At 57.5% G+C, this 16,402-nt stretch overlaps 4 protein-coding genes across 4 annotated transcripts; 3 read left to right on the plus strand and 1 right to left on the minus strand.

Moving 5' to 3' along the window:
- Positions 1-1,249: 1,249 nt before the first annotated feature.
- Positions 1,250-3,471, plus strand: M421DRAFT_419125 (carboxypeptidase S1). Its single transcript, XM_033592014.1, has 3 exons — positions 1,250-1,807; positions 1,861-2,290; positions 2,342-3,471. Exons 1-3 carry the CDS (start codon positions 1,541-1,543, stop codon positions 3,394-3,396), a joined length of 1,752 nt encoding a protein of 583 aa, XP_033450340.1. The 5' UTR covers positions 1,250-1,540; the 3' UTR covers positions 3,397-3,471.
- Positions 3,472-3,775: 304 nt separating this feature from the next.
- M421DRAFT_419126 (uncharacterized protein) lies at positions 3,776-8,258 on the plus strand. Its single transcript, XM_033592015.1, has one exon. The coding sequence runs from the start codon at positions 4,239-4,241 to the stop codon at positions 7,953-7,955; it is 3,717 nt and encodes a 1,238-aa protein (XP_033450341.1). The 5' UTR covers positions 3,776-4,238; the 3' UTR covers positions 7,956-8,258.
- Positions 8,259-8,759: 501 nt separating this feature from the next.
- Positions 8,760-10,634, plus strand: M421DRAFT_59633 (lipase 1 precursor; the record flags this gene model as incomplete). The annotated part of the gene is made up of 1 exon (XM_033595698.1): positions 8,760-10,634. One exon carries the CDS (start codon positions 8,760-8,762, stop codon positions 10,632-10,634), a length of 1,875 nt encoding a protein of 624 aa, XP_033450342.1.
- A 1,429-nt stretch (positions 10,635-12,063) lies between these two features.
- On the minus strand, positions 12,064-15,734 carry M421DRAFT_59438 (uncharacterized protein; the record flags this gene model as incomplete). The annotated part of the gene is made up of 4 exons (XM_033595683.1): positions 12,064-13,059; positions 13,206-13,946; positions 14,040-15,540; positions 15,670-15,734. The coding sequence occupies 4 exons, from the start codon at positions 15,732-15,734 to the stop codon at positions 12,064-12,066; spliced, it is 3,303 nt and encodes a 1,100-aa protein (XP_033450343.1).
- Between the last annotated feature and the right edge of the window lie 668 nt (positions 15,735-16,402).

A 16,402-nucleotide genomic window follows, 5' to 3' on the forward strand; every position in this document is an offset into this window, starting at 1 on the left:
GCCTTACTTTCAAGGCGATTCATACAGCAGGTTTGCACACAGCAAAATAGGGAATTAAGACCAGGCCCTAAGGCAAAAGATAGCCGGCTGCAAACCAAAGGTAGTGCGATTTTGGGCAGGTGTTCATTGCTTGACTGCGGACATCTTGCAACATGATAAGATTTTTGCCGGCTACAGCGATTTTGCTGATGTAGCCGCCAGAACTGCAAGAACACTCCAGAACACAATTTCGCTTATCCTAATACTTTTCGTCACTGTAGAGCTCGTGTCGCCAGGTCTTGCTCACAAAAGAACGATCTAATAACGGCGAAAGCCGTAGCTGAGAGCAACACAGTCGGAGAAATGCCGCGATTACGGTGGGACAAGACGTACGAAGAGATCTTCGATAAGTGATATTTTTAGAATGGTTTTCGGCCAGTAGCTGACTGTACTGCCATACCGGCGGAATTGGTCACGGGGAGAAGACTCTTGACATGGAACTATCGCAGTGAGGTATTGGTCTCGGTTATTTGGTTCTACCGTGAACGCACTCATAGTCACTCATGCGCAAAGTGCATCGTGCTGCTTCCTTTGTTTCGATGGGGCAGTGACTTCCCATCGCGAGGTAGTTGTCATGCTACGGGACCCAAATTGCATAAACAGTGCCAGCCAACGATCCATCAACAATAGCGTGATCCTGGTAACAAGGAAACAAGTGTCCCTGGCTACGAAGATACGAAGGAGCCGGTTTTTGGGCAAGGGATCGTTTTGGTGGCCAGTGCACCGGAGCTGTTCCATCACTGGGTGAAAGCCAGCTCCTCCCTAGACATTGCGTTTCGCCAACGTACGCGGGTTGTCGCCCACCACTCTTCTTGTATCCTATCGCCACCCATGATTTGCTGCATGCCCTGTTGACCAACTGTTAATCCCTGTCAATCATACGCGTGACTGTGTATCGACTTTGTCCTAGAGATTTCAGCACGTGCAGGTTAGACACGGCTCTCAACCCTGATTTCGGCACCTTGCGGAACTGTCCCGAGCGATTCCAGGAGTGGTGTCAAGCCTCACAAGCTCACCAAGCTCACCAAGCTTCAAGCTCAGCTTCCCCTAGCGCGGGGTAGCTCCAAGCTGCCGGTACCCTCACAACTAGGTATCGACAATGGTTACGGCTGCCGTCCGACGCGAAAAACAAATCCACACCCTTGACGACCTCCAGAGCTTATGCCTGAGCAAGATAAAAAACTTACATAGTTGCAATGCCGCCGTTGAAGTCTCCTCATATCCGGGTTCGGTGATTATCTTGGAAGTTTCGGTATTACAACTATGACGTCCGTACACGTCTAGGTATCTGCTTAACCGTTAAAGGAAGGTAGGAGGATCTGCGGCCTGCCTATCGTAATGCGGCCGTATCATGCACGGTGCAGACAAGCTGCCATGACTACAAATAAGATGCCTGGAATGGAGCGGATTTTGACCCAGTTTGCGGACTGGAATTGGCTTCGGACGCTTCAGAAACGGCTCAGCTCTACACCTCAAGTATCAGTTCACGACAAAGCTCAGTATGCTAAAGCTCTACGCTACTCTGCCTTTGTTGGTGGCCAGCCTTACTGCAGCACAATTTGTCCCAGCACCGACCGATCTCACGACCAAGGAAGGGTACGCTGGTATTAACGTGCGGTACAAGCAGGTCCCAGAGGGTATCTGCGAGCTTGATCCCAACGTAAAGAGCTACTCTGGATACGCAGACGTTGGCAAAGATCAGCATGTCTTCTGGTGGTTCTTTGAGGCGCGCAATCAGGATCCAAGTGAAGCTCCATTGACCGTCTGGGTGAGTACATGCCAATTGCTATAAAAGTACTGCACACTAACACTGCGCTTCAGATCAATGGCGGACCTGGAAGCTCCTCGATGATTGGACTCTTCCAGGAGTTGGGGCCTTGCGGCGTTGGACCAGATCTGAAGCCGTTTAACAACCCGTACTCGTGGTCAAACGCTAGCAATATGCTTTTCATAGACCAACCTACACAAGTTGGCTTCTCATACTCGGTTCCCATTCCCGGTTACATGGACAACAGCGGCGACATCATCCAACTCCCGGATGCAACTTGCCCTGACTATGCGGAGGCCTACGGTACATGCGGAACCTACTCAAAGCCCGACCTCACTTTGACAGCCAATACCACCCAAGGGGCCGCGCCAAATATGTGGAAAACGCTACAGGGTTTCATGGGTGCTTTCCCTCAGTACTCGCGCAATGGGTTCAACTTCGCGACTGAAAGTTACGGCGGTCACTATGCACCAGTGTTCAATGGTTCGTCACCCTCATGAAGATCATTAGTGATTACATTCTAATTCTTCGAAGCCTACTTCCTTGACCAGAACGCGAAGAACATCACTGGCGCGCACAAGATCGATCTCGAGAACGTCTTGATTGGCAACGGTTGGCTCGACCCGCTCATCCAGTATCAAGCATACTACAACTACTCCGTCTTCCCCGGTAACACCTACGATTACGATCCGTATAATGCCTCGGTCAAGGCCGAATGGTACAACAACATGTACGGAGCGAACAACTGCTATGACATGACCAAGCAATGCTACGCCACTGGTGAGAATGCAGTCTGTTCCCGGGCAGACAACTTCTGCGCCACCACGGTCGAAAATCTGTACGACATTTACAGTGGGCGAGATGAGTACGACATGCGCTACCTGACACCGGCTCCATTCCCATACAGCTACTTTCCCCAATACTTGAACACGCCTGCAGTCCAGACAGCCATTGGAGCATACCAGAATTTCTCGACAGGCTCTGGCGCTGTGTCTTCTGCCTTTGGCAGCACCGGCGACGACGATCGTGAGTCTGGCACAATCGAGGCCTGCCAGAAATTGCTTGCCGCTGGTGTCCAGGTCATGCTCTACTATGGGGATGCTGACTTCAACTGCAACTGGCTTGGTGGGCAGGGTGTCGCAGATGAGATTGCAGCACCCGGTTATGACACTGCAGGCTTCGTCAACATCTCCACATCCGACAAGATCGTTCACGGTCAGGTCAAGCAGTCCGGACTTTTCTCCTTCGTCCGTATCTACGAGTCAGGCCACGAAGTGCCGTTTTACCAGCCTTTGGCATCGCTTGAGATTTTCCAGCGCGCGTTGAAGCAGGTCGACATTGCTACAGGCCAGTACAAGGTCGATGTTGGGTACAAGACAGTTGGTACACCAACAAGTACGTATCGCGAAGGTAATGGAACCATCCAATTTGACGTCACGCCGGCGAACGCGACTTACAACACTATGCTCAATGCTCCAGACCCAGAGCCAACATGGGCTGTGGATGCTGCAGCAAAGTCCAAGGTGAAGCGGTCGAGGGCTAGAGAAGGCCGACCAAGCATGGCGCTGCTCAGAAGGCGATCTACATGAAGATCAGCGCTACATGACCCATAGCCACATTTTGATAGTTGACCACAGATAATGCAACATGCGTTTCAGATATAACATGCAGGGTGAATCGTGGAGGTCGTCGTGACCCGACGCTCTCCCACACCGGCCTTTTAGTCAGCTCGCACGACGTTGACGCTAGCCCGAGCCCTCGGCGCCATTACCGGAATTGAAGTCGATCAACAACATCTTGTAGCCGCAATGCTGCCCCACTGCTCAAGGAAAGTCAATAGGTATACATAGTAGAGCCGGCCATATAGAACTAGCGCGCCGTTGTCCTCGTACCGATTGTCCTCGTACCGAGCATCAGAGCAAAGCAACGCAAAACGCGTCGTGCTGGACACATGCAAGGATGGTGAGCAAAGGCATTGATCCCTGCCTTCGGAGATGCATGAAGCCTTGGAACGGTGTTGAGAATCGCATCATTGGCAGTCGCAGTGCGTGTCGAACACGAACTCTCCGCAGCTTCCCATGCCACGCTCACTCGACGCTCCTCACACCCTCTGCACGACCGCGACCAGACATCCAGCAGCAACAAGTCCGAGATTGACGTGTCGCGTTGCCCCACATCAGGTCCCTAGAGGCGTTTCCCAGCATCGTGCGACGCCTGAGGTGTGCAGACTTCGCCGGTTCCAGTCGCTGGTCGATTTTCTCCTTGCACCTGCTGCGCCCTCGACATAGCCTGCGATGGTGTCTGCTGGTGCATGGCCCCGCTGACAGGCGTCTTCGCCTGTGTCATACCCGTGCCTCTGGTCGCCAGCCCTGTCTGCGGCCGCGCGGAAGCAACGCAATAGCGGAGGACGAGTCCACACCACATCCCAGCTATGGCGCCCACGAGCATGTTCTCATACCTCAGGCCAGGTCATGCAAAGCGCAATGCCTCGAGCCTGGCCTCCCCAGATCCTGTCTCCAGCCCCGCCGCCGTCCCGCTGCCGTCGCCGTCGCCGTCGCAGAACACCGAGTATTTCGCATCGCCGCGCATACCAGATAATGCAAGCTTCACCTCTGGCTCGCCCATATCGCCATACCCGCCGCAGCTCCCGCCCATAACACGCGTCGCCTCCAAGCTAGACCAGGCCAGGGCTACACAGAGCTCTCCGCGCCCTGCAGATCAGCGCGCGCTCAGCACAGGGGGGTCCAACAGCCAGTTAGCGCAGGATCGCGGCATGCTGTCCCCGCCGCAGCGCACACACGGACAGTTGTATCCCAGTCAAGAGGAGAAGAAGCCTCCGTTCTTGCGTTCCAGAACAGATATTACCCCCACAGGCCTCCGCCCGCAGGGACTGGGCATCTCACATAAGCCAGATCCCATCCACGCCGCAGAGATACCCTCTCAATCGTCGATGCACCTCACGCCTTCCCTCACATCCCCTGGCTATGCGAGCCACTCCAAGTCGCAGACCTCACTCATGAGTGGTCTGACGGAGAAGCTGTCTGGCAGCTCCAAGGCAGCATCGACACCCACGGCTGCGCCTGGCAAGGCCAAGTCACGACTCAGGAACCCTATGTCCTTGCTTATGCGGCGAAGATCAGGCCAGACACTCGACCCCCTCCACGACGAGTCCCTAGTTACTCAACGCTCGCCTTCGTTTGTCCCACCGATTCGCGATAACTACGACCCCAGCATCCGAGGCAACATTGTCCACGACTTCAATGCGCCCAGGCTGAACAGGAACTTCTCGTACAACAATGCATATGGTAGTAGTCCAGTACTGCCTGGTACTTCTGGCGAGGTAGGCAGGGTCAGCCCACCCAAGATCGAGAAAGAGCATACTCCAGTCTTCCGGGAGCATTTTGACGATGACACGAGTTACGAGCAATCGCAAGCAGCTGTCCGAGCTGAGCAGCTGGCCAACAACGATTTCGTAGCGCGGAACTCGATGTTGTTACTCTCCGAGCCCTCGCCGCCAGAATCATTGCCTGCACCCAGAGTAGCACCCCAGCAGGACACGAAACCAACTCCAGAAGACACATTCTCAGAGCCTCTACCGCAATTCGTCTCGCCACCTCCTCCACCGCCCTACCAAGCTACTGATCATACCGCTGCGGTCCTGTCTCCTGTTGAGGAGATACCCAGCCCTACATATGCGCCAACAGATGATACCCCAAAGGCAAAAAAGTCAACGAAAAGTCCGCCACCAGCACGGTCTCGAGCCACTTCGATTACCGACCCGCCATGGCAACCAGCGGGGTTGCCAGCACATCTCAGCAGCCGAGCTTCAAGATTTAGCTTCCAGATCAACGGTAGTAGCGACTCGACACAGGAGCACGTCATGGAAGAGAGGCACAGGAAGAAAGCAGCAGAGAAGGCATCGGAGCAGGCCCACTTGTCAACGAACACAATCGAAGATGAGTATGACGAGTATGGCGTGGACGATGATTTCGACATGGATGGCGGTTATGAAGAAGAAATACCCATGCTGGGAGAGGAGGACGAGTTTGGTGGGCTGGGCGACCAAAGCATTAACGATGGTATCAGCACTTTCGATTTCTCGACATTGTCCGTTAATCCCGGTATGATGTACCAGATGAGCTCCATGCCACTAAGCGGCCAATTACAGACCCCTTACGACATGAACGGCAACCCCATAGGATTTGCGACGTCTGGCGGAATACCACCAAAGCAGTCGGACGAGAACGATAGGTATCTGAACCCAGAAGAGGACGACGATGACGAAGCGCAGCCATCGATTGCCCCTCAGCAGAAACCCAAGCTCGCTTCTAGACAAGCTCCATTGGACTCAGGTGGTCCGGAACTGAATTCAAGCAACGACCCCAGTCCAGATGACAACGGCCTCGATGACGATATGTACTTCGATGACGGCTTAATTGGCGAACAGGATCTTGGCGATACACCTGCATTCGACGAGGAGACCTTCGATGACCCTGAGGGCCCGTTGTATGAGAGGAAGATGAAGTCAGCACCAGCCGAGGATACACCTTCGTCTCAACCACTGCAGGCATTGCCCTCTGAAACAGGGTACGAAGCAGACGACGACACCTTGTCTAGGCACCTGGAGAAGTCGGAACCTTCGTTGGCTCACAAGACGTCTGTTGCGCATGCCCCGGCCGGACCGACAATGTTCAACTTCAACGACATGAGCTCATACCATACTGCGCTCGTTGATGCAGCGAATCGAGCCGAAGCAGCAGGCCGGTTTGCACGAAAAGCGAGTGTCGATGTCGGCAATTCAAGCTCTGAGCTTGATGATGGATCGTCAATCAATCTCTCGCGCCCGAGTTTAGTACCTGACGATGGTCGGTTTAGCCTGGACACAGTCGGCTTCCCACAGGATGACGACGTGTACGGAACGGACATGAGCTTCCAGGACGATTATGACTACAGTGACTACGACTCGGCCCTCGAGAACGACCCGATGATTGCGGCTGCTAACGCTGAGGCGTTGGCTTACGACGACGAAGGATTCTATGGGAGCGAATTCGGCTTCTACGCAGCAGCTGGCGATGCACAAAGCGAGTGGGGCGGTGTCTTCGCCTCGGGGCTCAACCGCGCTGTCAGTGGACGCAATGCTGTAAGGGAGCCAAATTTGACTCCCATCACGGAACGAAGCGAGTACAGTACGCGCAACTCTTTTATCAGTCTGAACCATTTCCGTGATGGGTCACTACCGGTTGCAAGTCCTGGGCTTGCTCAGTTGGCGCGCCTGAGTCCCTACGAATGGCCTGCTGAGGAAGAGAATATGAGTCTCGACGCTCTTATGAAGTTGCGGAAAGGTGCGTTTGGTGGGAGTGTATCAAGTCTGCCCAGCAGTGCGGCAAATAGCCCGCGCAACTCTTCACCTTTTGGCATGCAGTTTGCGCCAAGGGCCGGTAGTGCGGCCGGCAACCGTATGCAAGAGCAGTACGATTGTAAGATTGTAAGCGACGAGTCAGCAAATGTCGCGGATGGCTTGGAAGATGAAGAAGAAGACGATGGTTTCATGGACGCAGTCGACGGAGCTCACGGAGATGAAGGTGGTGGGAAAAGCGATGGAGATGAACGCCCCGAGAGTCCTACGCTCACAGCGAGCGACTACAACTCCCTCTCAAGCCCCAGCCGTCTTCAAGACCTTCCGCCCTTCCCGCCACCGCTGCAGCCTCAGATTCTGCAGATGCAAAGCCTGTATATGCAGCCTCCGTCTCACCTAGCGTTGGCTATGAAGTCGCCTGCAAACATTGCTCTGCCGATGTCGCCGTTTGGCATGCCGCTACCATCCCCGTTCACGATGAGCCAGCATCCAGCGTCGCCACCACCTATCGATACATCGCTCTCTTCTCCTACGGCTACATCGTCGAGCGGTCCACGACGTCAGTCTGTCGGTTTCGCGTCACCCATATCAGCAACATCGCCCATGACGCCTGGTGGAAGTGGCTGGAGAGGTGGACATTCGCGTAAGGGCAGTGCAGCCGACAGCGTTACGTATGTACGTGAGCACGACGAGGCCGGCGAAGGTCGATGGGTCCTCGAGAGAAGACGCACCGCTGAGAGCGGAGAGCTAGAGCTGATTGGGAGGGAGATTGTAGAAGGTGGAAGAATATGATACCCAGCTTCGGCGCGGTCGAAAGAGGCAGGATCGTTATTGCTTTGGCATTCAAGGCGTTTGAGCGATTTTGGAACCATCAATGCTTGTATGGTATGACAGGCTGGCCCTCTTTATCGTATCAGAAATACCCATAGCATAGGCCGATATTGAATGAAACCATGCATGAGATGGTGAACTCAACGAGTACTGCCCCACCATGCAATTGGTTTGAGCTCATGGCTGTACGCTGTTGACATGCCACAAGCGCACCAGATGCTATGTACACCGAGGCTCGGAAATCTTCGCGCCTCAGAAAGTACGGGTGCTACTCTTGTATCCTGTCATCTTCTACCTGTAGTGGCGGGTACAGCCGCAACGAACCTTCGGCCCAAACATCGCCCCTGCGTCTAGGCTCATTGTTGACGTCTGTCGCTACTTCCTTCAAGACAAGACTTCTAACCTTCTAGAACATCGATATTCGAAGCCTTGAAGCCCAAACAAACTCCCCACAGCTTGTAGCAAATTCTTCTCCACAACTCTTCCCCAATCATGCGACGCGTCATTGCCAAGCAAGGAGCCTGCCGAATCCCGCGCCCCTTTACCGCATTGGTGGTGCCCGCGGCTTGTAACCAAGAAACTTGAGATACAGACAACAGCCGTTGGGGGGCGTTTCTTGCAAGGCAGGGCGCCAATAATAATGAAGAGCGCAACGTAGACATTGTGTTCTCTTGGCTTTCTGGGCCGTTGTTGCAACACCACACTCCTTGTCACCTTGTTTCTTTCTCACAGACAAATCCGGCGATTCTGCTTTGCAGGCCTGGCATGATGGCACGCCCGCTTAACTCGAGCCTCATCTTTGACAAACGAGTGCTCATGGGTCTCTGCGCCCTCGTGATCCTCACATTTACGTTCGCCTTCCTCTACTCACCAGATCTGCGGCCGAGCTCCGACTGGATACCTCCGCTGTCCTCGAAACCCACACCCGTCTTCTCGATACCGCCGAAGAACGCACAAGATCCGAACATCGTCGAACTCGACTACCTCGCCATCCAACCCAATGTCACGGACAAGGTGCGCTCATACTGGAACATTCCATACGCAGCGACTGCAGGCGGCAAGAATAGGTTTCGTGGGCCGCAGCCAGTAAACAGGACATATGGCATTGGAAGGAAAGAGAAGCCGCTCGTATGGAAGGGGGACCTAGGCATGTGCCCGCGCATCCAGAAGATCGATCCGAACCTGAGGAACAGGGAGGACATCGCCGGCGAAGACGTTGTGGGCATCTTCGCAGACAAGACTGAGGACTGCCTGAGTCTGAACGTATTCACGCCATTCGATGCTGAGGCTGGCGATGATCTGCCGGTTCTGGTTAACATTCCCGGTGGTGGTTTTCACCTGCCTGGCAGGAGTAACGGCGGTGAGATGGTAGAGAAGGCCAGAAAGGAGAAGGGGCGGAACGGCAAGCTAGACAAGGGCATTGTCGTGGTGACGATGTACTACCGCAACGGTATCTATGGCTTTCTTTCTGGCAAGGAGATTGCAGAAGATGGGGATTACAACAACGCGCTCAGAGACCAGAGGGCCGCGCTGGAGTGGGTGCAGAAGTACATTCGCTACTTTGGCGGCAACCCCGACCATGTTGTTATCATGGGTACCAGTGCTGGAGGTGCTTCGGTGCTGCTACAACTCACTGCCAACGAGGGCGACAACCGCGCCCCCATCCCAGGAACAGGCAGAAAACCCCTATTCCACGGTGCCATCGCCCAGAGTCCCGCGAGTCCAACCTTCTTTACACCAACGCAAGCCGAGAAGTTCTACAACGAAGTTGCTGATGGGCTCAACTGCACCGATATCACTTGTGTCCGCAACGCCTCCCCTGGCGACTTATACTACGAGAACTACCCGATGAACTTCCCCGGTCGCGAGACACCCCCACGCTGGATGTGGGCACCCACCACTGAGCCTGCTGGCGGGATGTGGACTGAGCCTGCACCGGCAGCCATCATCCATAACCGATATGCCAAGGTCCCCACCATCATTGGCTACACGTCAAACGAAGGCTCGGACCAGGTCAAGAAGACAACCGACACGCTCGGCGAGTTCAAGAGCTACCTCAAAGATCACTACCCACTCCTCACCGACGACGATCTCGATCTCCTTGCCAAAACATACCCGAACGACCGACACTGGCCTGACAGTGGAAGGTACTGGGATGCAGTAGCTAAGGCGCAGGGTGAGATTCGCTACATCTGCCCGACATACCTTGCCTCGAATGCTATGGGCACATACAACCCTGGCAATGTGGCAACATATCAGTATCAGTGGGACGTCATGTGGGGCGTCGATATCGAGAACGGCTTCGGCACCAAGCACGCTGGCACAGTCGGTCAGGTCATGGTGCGCCGCCACAACGAGATCTCCGATTACTTCCTCAGCTTCGTCAAGTACCTCGATCCCAACGTCGAGAAGGGCAAGGATACGCCTACTTGGGAGAAGCTGGATGACAAGAAGAGGCGTCTATTCTTTACCAACATCAAGGAGGGCGGCAAGCGCGGCGATGGCACAAACATGCTCGGCAAGATGCGCATGTGGATGGAGAGCGTGGACGAGAAGAGAGAGGCGAGCTGTGGCATCATTAGGGGGTTGATGAAGAGGCTGCAGATGGAAGGCGTCGAGGCCCTAACGCTGGACGAGTAGACGCATCGTTCACGATCTTTTTCCTTCTCCCGCTGTGTACACCTGGGCATATTGAGCATTGATAGGCGTTTACATAGATGCCTCGTCGTACGCGATGCGCGGCTGTACGAATTCGATTTCTTTGTTCTACCACAGGGCTCTCGCGTGTATGCAGGGCCCGGCCCTCAGCAGATTGGTGAGGCATGACAATGTACACGGAGGCAGTCAATGTTGCGAAAGCTCACTTCTTAGCTCAACTTTGACTCCAACTTCGACCACACCAACTCGACGCAATCATGAGTACACCATGCACAAGCCTGGCATTCGAAGTACACCGCTATAAACACTGTCTGTGCCTGCAGGTCTTCCTCCAGTCTCTACGGTCCGGACGGACTCACTTTTGTTCTCTCTCTGGACTCACCTGAGCGCCAAGCTTCGCAAACATGGCGCGGTGGATCTCTCACCTCTGGCTACTTGACCATGGTCTCCACGCGTTGCGACCCCTATGAAGAAAGCTTTACAGAGACACGAAGCGATTCTGGAAGCTAAGCAAGAGATGCGCGAGCGAGCAAAGCCTCAAGCGACTCGTCAAAAAAGTCCGCGCTTTGAACCGGATCACACTGCACCACCGGTCACACGCGAGCCACAACACCACCACGAAAGTGAGGTCAGAGTCGAGGAGTCTGTGCCGCTGATCGATCCATTAAGAGATCCACAAAGGACCCCACGAGTCGCTCAGGCGCCCCTACTAGATGCAACATGTCGCAAAAGAAAGGGTGTATTAGTTGACAATGGCTGTTCGGGATTGGAGCTGACCTCGATAACAGCAGGAGAGATTTCGGACGAAGATCGACGCGAACTGAGGCTGTCGCACCGTTGCAGACCTTGGTCGAGAGAGGGAAGGTCGAGTGGCGTTTGACGGATCCAGGCCTGCAATGCTCATAGTGCTCATAGTGCTCATAGTGCTCATCATGCTCATCATGCTCATCATGCTCATCATGCTCATCATGCTCATCATGCTCATCATGCTCATCATGCTCATCATGCTTATAGCGCTCATCGTGCTCATAGTCCGAACATGGCCGTTTGAAGGGTTAGCACCTGCTCTTTTTCTTTTCCTGAAGTAGCACGGAGGTGGCCGTCGTGTTAGCAGGCCGTCGTATTAGCAGGCCGTCGTATTAGCAGGCCGTCGTGTTAGCAGGCCGTCGTATTAGCAGGCCGTCGTGTTAGCAGGCCAGAGGGGTAGGTCAGCAAGGACGAGCATGCATGCACATGCTCTCCCCATCAGGGCAGACGTTGATAGCGCTCCTCACAAAAAGCAAACTTGCCGTCATCGGCTCTGATTCGCTCATACAGGGTGCCTATCTACCGTAACCCCATCTACCGTAACCCCATCTACCGTAACCCATGCCATTCGCCCGACGTCCCGTCATCGGAGACGCCCGACGCCTCACATGCCGGTCCCGCCCGGTCCGAAGAAAAACCCATCGAACAGATCCAACCCATTCCCGTCGCTCCAATCGTGCGTCCCATCGCCAAAGCCCATGCCGAACCCGATGCCCACGTCCTGCGTCGCGGCGCCGTCGGCCATGCTGGACGCGCTGCCCTGGACGGGGAAGCTGTCGAGGAAGTCGAGATCGTTGTGGAACCCGAGATCCGGGTAGGCCGAGGACATGGACTGGCTCTGGGGGTAGGCCTGGTAGGGCAGGGCTGCGGACAGTTGGTAGGGCGAGGGGAGAGGCTGGGGCGGGGACTGGGAGATTGGGGGGGAGAGAGCGGGTGCTGCTGACGGGAAGGGCTGCTGTTGCTGCGGGCTGGGGATGGGCTGCTGTTGCTGCGGGCTGGGGATGGTCTGGTGTTGCCGCGGGCTGGGGATGGTCTGGTGTTGCTGCGGGCTGGGGATGGTCTGGGCGGGGTTCTGCGCGAAGCCGAAGCCTTGTGTGCGTAGTTGTGGGGAGATTTTCAGGTCGGCCGTGAATTGCAGTCCGTTCTCGGGCTTCATGGGGGTGGGTGGGGGCCGCATTGTGTTGACCTGATTCGATACCCGGCTAAAGGAGCGCTTGTCTGTTTCGTCTTCGGAGAAGAGGTCCTTCAGGTTCATGTCGAATCTTGGCACGGGCTTGCGGGATTGGTGCGGGTGTTGGTTGAAGTAGGTTGTGTTGCGTGAGTAGGCCTGCATGTCTGCGCTGGACTGCCCATCGGTGTCTGATGCAGCCGTGTATGCTGTGGTTGGTGAGTGTGATGCTTGGGGGTAGTGTTGCTGGGAGAGAGGGAGTGTGCGGAGGGCCGGAGGGCCGAAGCCAGTTGTTGACATGCACATCTGGATCGTGGCTTTGCTCATTCGGTCAAAAGCATCGCGACAGGCCTCCGCGGGCGGGCATTTGTCGATGAGATCACCCAGGACCGAGGTCGCGGCCAATACGGTGAAGTCGACGTCATCCAGGGACTGCAGGGTCGAGTTAGTGTGGCTCAGAGGAGAGTGTGGCTCAGAGAAGAGTGTGGCCCAGAGAAGAGTGTGGCCCAGAGAAGAGTGTGGCCCAGAGAAGAGTGTGGCCCAGAGAAGAGTGTGTCAAGACGGGTCGTCAGACTTACCAGCAAGCTGCGGACATGAACGCTGTGCCACACAGCATACAAAAAGGATATCCCTGGTGTCTGAGTCAGCAACGTCACGATGCACGGCGAAGAGCACTTGCCAGCCATGAACAGGTGATGGGTCGCCAGGAAGGTGTAGTTGACGAGGTGTACACGGTGGAGCTGCCTGTAGAGCTTCAGGACCTTTTGGCCGGCCTCGGCCACCTTGAGGAACACCAGGTCCTCGTCTTCACGCTCGTCCAAGCTGACCACGGACGGACTGCCGACATCAGAGCCGGTCGTGCCAAGCACCCCTTCCAGGCCTGACGGGACCACCAGACTCTGTCTGTACAGCATGATGACGGCCTGCCAGTAGTTCAGCTCCAGGAAGAGGGGCGAAAACTGGACACCAGCGTCCCGCTGGGTCGGAGCCGAGTCCTTCCATTCGTGCAGACGCCTGTCGATGTCGGCGCGCCAGGCGCGGAAGGAGTCAAACTTGGCGAGGAACGGCGACGGCAGCTTGGTGTGCATAAACTCGTTGCGCTGATTCGCGCCGCTCGCCCTGGCCTGCTGGGCTTGACGGTGGTGCAGAACCTGCAGGATCTCCGACTGAAGCAACCGCAGGCGGAAGTAATGGTGCGCAACCACCTTGTACGTCGGCCTCTCCAGATGCGGCGGGGGATCGAGGAAACCTTCCTTTGTGATGAAGCGATCATCGAGCAGTGACGGGAACTCGGTCGTGACGATCTGGTCTGTGATGCCCTGTCCAAGTCAGTGGTGCGTCGCACATGGAGGTCAGACCGCGGGTCCCCAACGGGCAAGAGCAGCGGATGGCAGACACGGGATGCTACTCACAAACGGCCTGCCGACGCAGGTACTGACGAGCCTGTCGACCGAGTACACGCACCACCACAGCCGCCGTCGCAGGTCTCTGACCCACTGTCTGCGGCCCCTCTCCTTTGCATCAATCTTGGCCGTGTTGGTGCCGCCGGCGGCCGCCGACTCGGCGTCCTCGTCTGCAGGACGCTCGCTCTTGAGGCCCTCGGAGCGGCCCTCGGAGCGGCCCTCGGAGCGGCCCTCGGAGCCTGACCCGTCAATGCCCGCTCCGTCCTCGTAGTGCAGCCCCAGATCGACGCCGAGGCGGACAGCGACTCCTACAATGTACCACAGGCCAGGAGCAACGGGCCTCAGCAGGGCGAAGCCTGCCAGCAGCAGCACGGCCTGCAGCTCCTCCAGGCCGCCGCCAAAGCCGTCGGGGCGGTCGGCGGCGGGAGAGGAACCCAGAAAGTTCTCGAGGTGCACAATGGCCGAGGCGTGGTACTCCTCGGGCTGGTGCTGGTGGCCCGCCAGACGGCGCTTCTTCGAGTGCGGCGGAGACGAGCGCGACTTGTTCGGCGAGGCGGACCCGTCGTCGGTCGGCGAGTCGTCGGCGTCGGAGCTGCCCAGGATGATGCCGGCGCCGATGGCGAAGACAATGTTCAGCATGTACGACTCGCGCGAGGTGCGATGGCGGTCGGCGTTGGCGTAGACGCGGTCGAACATGTCCATGAACTCGCCGCGGTGCAGGATGGGGATCTGCGGGTTCGCGTGCTCAAAGTACAGCTCGACGAGACGCCCGGCCAGCTCGCGGTCGGGAAAGGGCGCGTGGCGGAAGGTGGGCTTGGTGTGCAGGCCGAAGAACGAGTCGCGCATCGAGGCGCCGCCGTCGACGACGTGGGCCGGCGCCGCCGTGGTCCGGCCGCCGCGGTTGCTGCCGCGCTCCGACGACGCGCCCGAGACGGAGCTCTTGACGGCGGCGAAGACGACGCGGGCAAACGAGATGCCCGAGGTGGAGCCCAGGCGGTGCGGGTCGCTGGCGCCCTGGACCGAGACCATGCCAATGTGCGAGACCAGCTTGGTGAGCTTCTCGCGGTCGTACCGGTCGGGCTCGTCGCGCGGGGGCGAGGCGGCGGTAGAGGCGGCGGTAGAGGTGGCGGCGGCGGCGGCGGCGGCGGCGGGAGCGCCATTGCTGCGCGGGGCGGCGGCGTTCGCGGACTGGTGGGCGGGCGGGTTGAAGTCTTCGGCGGGCTGGCACGGCACGTCGTGGACGGCCAGCAGCGACTCGAGGTAGGCGACGCGGGTCTCGAGGTACCACACGTAGCTGCGCGGGATCTCGCGCTTTGTGATCGGGTCGTAGCCCACGCACTTGACGGCCGCCTTGTCGCACGACGCGCACGACGGCAGCCGCTGGTCGCAGCGGTTCTTGCGCAGGCGGCAGCGGTTGCAGGCGCTGACGTTGCGGAATGTCGACGACGCCGACGATGCTGCAGACGACGCGCTGCTCGCGGCGGCGGGCGCGGCGGCGGGCGCGGCGGGACTGGCGGCCGTGTGCGAGGCGGCCGTGTGCGAGGCGGCCGTGTGCGAGGCGGCCGTGTGCGAGACGGGCTTGTGCGAGACGGGCGTGTGCGAGACGGGCGTGTGCGAGGCGGGCTTGTGCTGTGCAGACGAGTCCGAGGGCGACGCTCCCTCGCCGTCATGAGCCTCGTCCAGAGAGCGCTTGAGGCCGCTCATCGGGGCGCATAGCACAACCGGCCTCGGGCTTCCACGCTGCGTCGCCGTCGCGGTCGGGGTCGGGGTCGGGGTCCGGGTTGGGGTCGGCGCGCAGAGTCCGTGCGAGTGCGAGTGCGAGTTCGAGTTCGAGTCGACGGCGGCAGCCGGGGGCGATTCTGCGCTTCTGCAGGCGGCGCCGAGTCGGTCGCGTCGTGTGCTGGTGTGCTTCTGCCATGGCGGCGCGACGCTCTCGACGGGCGCCTGGTCGCTGCATCGCTAGGCGGGCTAGTAGGCCTGTCCCGTCCTTTTTCCTTATCAGCGGCCCAGATAGCCTCGTCGCTGATTTGTGTCTGCCCTCGTCCCGTCTCAGCCCTGTCCACCCCACCACGACCGTGCGAGGCTGACCGAAGCAACTGCACACCGGCCGCCCTCGGCCAGTTGCGCTCCACAGTCTGGGGAAAGCACCGACTGCACCACCACCTACACTGCTTATGCTGCTCGTACTGCCTGCACCGCGCTGCTTGTACTGCCTGCACCGCGTTACTTGTACTGCCTGCACCGCGCTGCCTGTACTGCCTGCACCGCGCTGCTTGTACTGCCTGCACCGCGCTGCCTGTACTGCCTGCACCGTCTATACCACCTGCACTGCCTGCACCGCGCTGCCTGTACTGCCTGCACCGTCTATACCA

This window comes from Didymella exigua (genome assembly GCF_010094145.1).
Source record: "Didymella exigua CBS 183.55 unplaced genomic scaffold M421scaffold_9, whole genome shotgun sequence".
Taxonomy (NCBI): Eukaryota; Fungi; Ascomycota; class Dothideomycetes; order Pleosporales; family Didymellaceae; genus Didymella; species Didymella exigua.